Raw genomic sequence first — 8,097 nt, forward strand, 5'->3', positions numbered from 1 at the left:
CGTGACACACGGAGACACGGTGACACACTGAGACACACGTGACACACGGAGACACACGTGACACACGGAGACACACGGTGACACACGGAGACACACGTGACCACACGGAGACACACGGTGACACACGGAGACACACGGTGACACACGTGACACACGGAGACACACGGTGACACACTAAGACTCACGGTGACTCACTAAGACTCACGGTGACTCACGGTGACACACTAAGACTCACGGTGACACACGTTTATATTTGTCCTTTATATTTGTCCGCGTGTAGAAGAAGCAGGCAGCGATGATGCATCTGCTGAGCGTCGTGGATGTGGAGAAAGCACGAATCTTACGCTACCAGGGACGCGTACCCGAGGGTAAGACGGGCTACACGGAGAGACGGTGAAGGACGCGGGGAGCTGCGGCCGAGTAGCGGATTTGACGTGTTGGCGAGGACTCAGGGTGACGTCGGGGAGAGAGGACTCGAGCGGTAGACACGACACGGGGACGGCAGAGGAGGTGTTGGGGCAAGGCAGAGACGTGGAGGGGAGGACATGGAAGGAGACTGGGGCACAGGGGGCTACAGATAGATGGAGACACATGGCGGGGGGGGGGGAGAAGGGGACTCTGTGTACGTGACGGTGAGTGGTTCCCCCTGGCACATGGACGCAGGCAAGTCTCCGCACGCCCTGCAGGGCTGTGTTCGCAGCGTTCCTGGTGAATGTGGCCACGGCATTTGCCGTGGTGGTGAACGTCGTCCTGGTGATTGTGGCCATGGCGTTTGCCGGGCTGTGTTCGCAGCGTTCCTGGTGAATGTGGCCACGGCGTTTGCCGTGGTGGTTAACGTCGTCCTGGTGAATGTGGCCACGGCGTTTGCCGTGGTGGTGAACGTCGTCCTGGTGAATGTGGCCACGGCGTTTGCCTTGGTGGTTAACGTCGTCCTGGTTGTCGTGGTGGTGGTGGTTGTGGTGGTTAACGTCGTCCTGGTTGTGGTGGTGGTGGTGGTTGTGGTGGTTAACGTCGTCCTGGTTGTGGTGGTTGTGGTGGTTGTGGTGGTGAACGTCGTCCTGGTGGTTGTGGTGGTTGTGGTGGTGAACGTCGTCCTGGTGAATGTGGCCACGGCGTTTGCCTTGGTGGTTAACGTCGTCCTGGTTGTGGTGGTGGTGGTGGTTGTGGTGGTTAACGTCGTCCTGGTTGTGGTGGTTGTGGTGGTTGTGGTGGTGAACGTCGTCCTGGTGGTTGTGGTGGTTGTGGTGGTTGTGGTGGTGAACGTCGTCCTGGTGAATGTGGCCACGGCGTTTGCCTTGGTGGTTAACGTCGTCCTGGTTGTGGTGGTGGTGGTGGTGGTGGTTGTGGTGGTTGTGGTGGTTAACGTCGTCCTGGTTGTGGTGGTGGTGGTGGTTGTGGTGGTTAACGTCGTCCTGGTTGTGGTGGTGGTTGTGGTGGTTGTCCCCGAAGGCTGCAGCGGCTCCACACAGCAGGCGCTGTGCTCCATGCCGGGCTACACGCCGCTCTCCCTGCTCAAGAAGAAGCGGCGCGTACCCACGCAGCCCGCACGGGTGATGGACGCGCCGGGCGTCCGCAATGACTTCTGTGAGATACGCGCACGCACAAAGATAAAGGTCCCCCGTGTGGCCTTAACAGACTGCAGGGGCAAGTGCTGTTAGCGAGCACCTGTGAGGGCCGACACGGCACACGAGGGGGTGGGTGGCCGGCACCACGCCCGGCCGCCTTTGTCTCCCCGGTGACGATGTTTACGCACCGCGCCGGGTGCTCGTTTGAGGCTGAGTCTACCTAGGGGAGGCTCGGGACCGGTTCAGATAATCGTCAGCGGTGTTGGCCGTGAGCGGGAATCGAACCCGTGTCGCCGGGTTCATAGCGCAGCGTAGTCCTAACCGCTACACTACCACACGCACACACGCAGGCACACACACGCACACGTACACACAGCTTCAAATAGAAATATATCCACGAGTGAAACTTACCGGCTTCAGCCCGCTGAGCTATTCACTTATTTCTCAGCGGCAACGTGGCCACAAATGGCAGCGCAACAAAGCGGCTCCTCATCACGTGGGACTTTGTATCGGCCACATGAACACGTTGAGATACGAGTGGCCCACAATCCAGACCGCTGGTCTCCCACGTGCCCACCCTGACCCATTGCTAAGGCCGCAATGCTGAGATGGCGTCCACGCGATGCGTCAACGCGGAGCTAGTTTGGCGTTGTGCTTCACATTGTGTGCGTGCCCGTGTTTGTTCGCCACAACGAGGCCACTGGCGTTCTACCCGTGCATTCTACAGTTGTCCTGCACGGTATCCACGCCGCAGCCTGCGACACCACCGCCTTTCACCGCCACAACTAAGTGATTATATCTCGACCTTCCCTGAGTCGCAAAACCGGCATCATATAAAATCTGTATTTACCCACGTGTACACGTATACACACACGATACAAATGTCATCCTGAACTTAAAGTGTTCACCCTTATCGTGACCTGTGACCCCACACCGCCGTGCGCACAGACCTCAACGCGCTGGACTGGAGCGTGGACAACGTGGTGTGCATGGCGCTGGGCCGCCTGGGGACGTTCCTGTGGGACGCGGCAACGGGGACTGTGACCCAGCACATGGAGGCCTGCAACGAGGTACTGCAACACAAATACAAAGTTCCCCCCCCCCCCATGTAGCCTTCACATACTTGTGGGGCAAGAGCTGTTAGAGAACACTGGCATGGCACACCAGGGGGGGGGCGGGTGACCAGCACCAGACTTGGCCGCCTTTGTCTCCCCGTGGGTGATGAGAACCAGGTGCTCATTGGATGTGGAGTCCACTTAGGGGAGGAGGCGCACGATTGGTTCAGACAATTGTCACTTGTCTTCGTTTGGAGCTTTCGTGACTGCAGGAATTACTCTTTGGTTCACCACGCATCGTCCTCCCCATTGACATGCTCATTTTTTCTCTAACCCCCTCCCTCTCTCCGCCCCCGCCCCCCCCTCTCTCTATTTAAGGCCTCGTCACAGAGACGTTCTCTCTCTGTGTGCCGATGTGTGTTGCCCTCTCTCTATGTATCTTGGTGATATCTGTCTGCTAATATGTCTGTCTATAGTTTTCTGGTTAGATTTTTGTTGCTATTTCTTTTGTACCTGATGACGGCGATTGCTTGTGTTGCAATCGAAACGTCGTATGCTATTATTTAATTTATTATTTTATCTTTACACGTGACTTTAGCGAAAGAACCAAAGAGTAATTGTCACTTGTGTTAACGGCGAGCGGGAATCGGACTTGGGTCGCCCGCTGGGTTTATCACGCAGCCCGCCAATCGCTGCACGACCAGACACGCGGAGACGCTGGCATGCAGACACGCACCGACGAATGGAGAACATGCTTTGGTTCTTTCGGTAAAGTCACGTATAAAGATAAAATAATAAAATAAATTAAATACTAGCATACGACGTTTCGATTGCAACACAATCAATCGTCATCAGGTATAAATTAAATAGAAACACAAATCTAGTATACTTTGAAATGTAATGTAATACAACAGAGAGTCGGATAACATAACAGTCAACACCCCACCTGGTTGATTACGTTCTTCCTGAGAATGCTAAATTTGAGAGAGAGATAAAACACAGAACCAGAGACATCTAGACAGACATATAAGCAGACAGATATCACAGAGATACACAGAGAGAGACACACAGAGCGAGACACACAGAGCGAGACACACAGAGCGAGACACAGAGAGAGAGACACAGAGAGAGACACACAGAAACACCCACAGAGAGAGACACACAACATAGACACACAGACAGACATATAAGTAGAGACAGATATCACAGAGATACATAGAGAGAGACAACACAGAGACACACACAGAGAGAGACACACAACATAGACACACACACAGACATATAAGTAGAGACAGATATCACAGAGATACATAGAGAGAGACAACACAGAGACACACACAGAGAGAGACACACAACATAGACACACACACAGACATAAGTAGACAGATATCACAGAGATACATAGAGAGAGACAACACAGAGACACACAGAGACACACACAGATAGAGACACACAACATAGACACACAGACAGACATATAAGTAGAGACAGATATCACAGAGACACGTAGAGAGAGACAACACAGAGACACACAGAGACACACAACATAGACACACAGACAGACATATAAGTAGAGACAGATATCACAGAGACACGTAGAGAGAGACAACACAGAGACACACAGAGACACACAACATAGACACACAGACAGACATATAAGTAGACAGATATCACAGAGACACGTAGAGAGAACAGGCTCGTTTGTGGATGCATGGGGATACGGGGGGGGGGCAGTGTTGTTGTGTTCTTGTGCAAAGCCGGCGGAGTGCCGTGAAGCAGCACACGCACGCCGGCAGCTTGAGCGTGAGAGATGCGTGTACACCGTGTGTCTCTGCCCGTGTCAGATGGAGGGGCGGTACTACCCCTCGTCCGTCTCGTGGGTACCAACCAGCGGCAACTTCCTCGCCATAGGAACCAGCTTCAACACCGTGCAGGTAATGAGCACAGCATTCTGGGGTACGGGGTGGAGAGCAGAGGATTCTGGGATATTTCAAGGAGCAGGGCATTGTGGAAGGCGGAGTGTGGAGCGAGTGACCGGTACGGGAGACGGGGTGAATGGGGAACTTGCCAAAAATATAAGACTTCTGGGATAAGGGGTGGAGAGCAGAGGATTCTGGGATATTTCAAGGAGCAGGGCATTGTGGAAGGCGGAGTGTGGAGCGAGTGACCGGCACGGGAGACGGGGTGAATGGGGAACTTGCCAAAAATGTGAGACTTCTGGGGTACGGGTTGGAGAGCAGAGGATTCTGGGAAGTGAGCAGGTGGGCTTTGTATCGGCGCCGTGACTTGTGCGTCCTTGCGTGGGTCTCTATGGTGGTGCGTGTGTGTGTGTGTTTCTATGGTGGTGCGTGTGTGCATGTGTAAGTGTGTGTACGTGTGTGTACGTGTACGTGTGTGTGTGTGTACGTGTGTGTGTGTACGTGTGTGTGTGTGTGTACGTGTGTGTGTGTGTGTGTAGTGTGTGTGTACGTGTGTGTGTACGTGTGTGTGTACGTGTGTGTGTGTACGTGTGTGTGTGTACGTGTGTGTGTGTACGTGTGTGTGTGTGTACGTGTGTGTGTGTACGTGTGTGTGTGTGTGTACGTGTGTGTGTGTGTTTGCACGCGCAGATCTGGGACGTGGAGCGCCGCAAGCGTCTCAGGAGCCTGTCGGGTCACGTGGGGCGTGTGAGCTCCCTGTCCTGGAACGGACACCTCCTGGCAAGGCAAGTGCTTGGGCGCACACCGCACACTTTGCCGTGGTGAGCGCTGCGGTGAACGCCGGCGTCGTGGTGACGGCTTTGGCTCTCGACTTGGGTGAGATCCAGCACCTCGGTGTGCGGGTGGAGACACGCTGCATCGCCGTTCCTTACTCTTAGGTTTTTTGGGTAAAGTCACTTAAATAGACACTCCAAGCCTGGGGTGTGTCATTCAGACGCTGTCTTCTCGACAGACCTGTTTTTTCATCTGAGGACGGCTGCTTGCGTTGTGGCCGAAACGTCGTGAGAATTGTTTTATTATGTTTTATTTTTATTATTTTATTACTTCCCTTCTACGTGACTTTACCGAAAGAACCAAGAAGATAAAGTCACGTAAGTAAAAAATTATAATAAAATAAAATAATAATAAATGAAAATAAATAAAATATTTTTTTCACAATATTTTCACCGACGTGGCTTTACCGAGAAAACCTACGAGTATGAATCCTTGCAGTCACGACAGCTTCACATCTAGAATCACTGCCGTTCCTTGTTGTTGTTTGTTTTTGTCGTCAACTCTGCGGTCGCGGCGGCTGCTGCTGCAGTGGGTCCCGCTCGGGAGAGATCCGCCAGGACGACGTGCGGGTGGCGCGGCATCACGTGGCCTCGCTGAGCGGCCACGCGCGGGAGGTGTGCGGCCTGGCCTGGTCCCCCGGCGGACGCCTGCTCGCCAGCGGAGGCGACGACAACAGGCTCCTCGTGTGGGCCAGCGGCAGCACGTCCCCGGCACCCCTCCACTCCCTCAAGGAGCATACGGCCGCCGTGAAGGCAGGGACGCGCACGCACGCACGCGGTGGTGACACCACGCACGCGGCGGTGACACCACGCACACGGTGACACCACGCACACGGTGACACCACGCACACGGTGACACCACACACACAGTGACACCACGCACACAGTGACACCACGCACACAGTGACACCACACACACAGTGACACCACGCACACAGTGACACCACACACACGGTGACACCACACACACAGTGACACCACACACACGGTGACACCACGCACACAGTGACACCACGCACACAGTGACACCACACACACAGTGACACCACGCACACAGTGACACCACACACACGGTGACACCACGCACACAGTGACACCACGCACACAGTGACACCACACACACAGTGACACCACGCACACAGTGACACCACGCACACAGTGACACCACGCACACGGTGACACCACGCACACGGTGACACCACGCACACAGTGACACCACACACACGGTGACACCACGCACACAGTGACACCACGCACACAGTGACACCACGCACACAGTGACACCACGCACACAGTGACACCACGCACACAGTGACACCACGCACACAGTGACACCACGCACACGGTGACACCACGCACACAGTGACACCACACACACAGTGACACCACACACACAGTGACACCACGCACACAGTGACACCACACACACAGTGACACCACGCACACAGTGACACCACGCACGCAGTGACACCACGCACACAGTGACACCACGCACACAGTGACACCACACACGCACGCGGTGGTGACACCACGCACGCACGACGGACGCGTCGAGCCGGTCGCTGTAACGGCCGCCGAGTAGCGGAGACGTCGTTCGTCTGGAAAAAAAAACCAAAATGGCGCAGAAACGTATAGAAAGCACAGATTGGACCTTGTGCAGTTTGCAGGTCACGTGGAGTGTTGGAGGCTTGCTGGACAGGTCCGAGGGGTTACGGGTTAACTTAGAACTGGAGGATGGCTCAGCTGCCCTCCCTCCCGCCCCCACCGCTTGGGCCGGCGTGCCACGTTGTGCCCGCCGAGCCGCGCGACGCACACCGACACGCGACCTCCATGCGGCTCGTGAGCGCTCGATTCCCGGCCACGGCTAACGCCGCTCGCCTTCCACGCCGACCTGCCGCGGTGTCTGAACACCCATCGGCAACGGGGGGACTAAGGCGGCGGCGGCGGGCGGCGCGATGTGCCGTGCTCGAGCCAGTCGGCGTGCGGCGTTGGCACCGGCCTCAGCGATCCGAGAGGGCGAATGAAGAGTGTCTGTCCGCGTCGTTGTGCGTCTCCTCGTGTGCAGGCGCTCGCGTGGTGCCCCTGGCAGGCGAGTTTGCTGGCGAGCGGAGGTGGAAGGAACGACCACCACATCCGCCTGTGGAATGTCAACACGGGAGTCTGCTCCAAAGCAGTGGACGTTGAGTCTCAGGCACGGACACGCACACACGGGGGGGGGGCGGGGGGGCGAGAATGGGGGGCGCGAGACGCAATAGCGGCATCTCGGTGCCGTGAGCGTTGCGTGCAGTGATGGGTTTTTACCCTTTGATCTGGTACAGGAACTGACAGCATGTTTGCAATAACCACAACACAAGCAGGCAAAATGCAAACAGAAATTAACAACTCTGATGATGATATGCACTGTCCTTGAAGTTGATTGGTCCACACCCGAGACAGCTTTTCTTAGAACCTAGTCTTCATTGGTGTTGGACCAGATGACGCCAAAAGGCGTACAACTCAAAAACATGATGCCTTGTATACAACTCAAAGACAGCGCACTATCAGAGTATTGAGAGCTCGGGGTAAGCATTTACACTATGAGACGTCTCCTTTGCCAGTGGCAAAATATAGTTTCTTTTAGTTTGCATTGTGACTGCTTGTGTTGTGGTTATTGCAAACAAGATGCCTTGTATAAAGGTGTCAGTTTTTGCACCAGTTGACGGGGTAAAACCCCATCACTATATTT

General features: G+C 55.0%; 1 protein-coding gene across 1 annotated transcript in view; it reads left to right on the top strand.

Moving 5' to 3' along the window:
- LOC133362165 (cell division cycle protein 20 homolog) overlaps positions 1-7,563 on the top strand; it is a gene marked incomplete at its 3' end in the record, with an annotated part of 27,228 nt that extends 19,665 nt beyond the window's left edge. Inside the window, exons 5-11 of the mRNA XM_061581118.1 lie at positions 281-368; positions 1,450-1,584; positions 2,514-2,635; positions 4,465-4,554; positions 5,230-5,324; positions 5,903-6,125; positions 7,438-7,563. Coding sequence (XP_061437102.1) covers positions 281-368; positions 1,450-1,584; positions 2,514-2,635; positions 4,465-4,554; positions 5,230-5,324; positions 5,903-6,125; positions 7,438-7,563 — 879 coding nt within the window. The remainder of the gene's footprint in view (positions 1-280; positions 369-1,449; positions 1,585-2,513; positions 2,636-4,464; positions 4,555-5,229; positions 5,325-5,902; positions 6,126-7,437) is intronic.
- Positions 7,564-8,097: the final 534 nt, after the last annotated feature.

The sequence above is a fragment of the Lethenteron reissneri genome, unplaced genomic scaffold, assembly GCF_015708825.2.
Source record: "Lethenteron reissneri isolate LAM-NWPU_2019-01 unplaced genomic scaffold, ASM1570882v1 scaffold_1392, whole genome shotgun sequence".
Lineage (NCBI taxonomy): Eukaryota > Metazoa > Chordata > Hyperoartia > Petromyzontiformes > Petromyzontidae > Lethenteron > Lethenteron reissneri.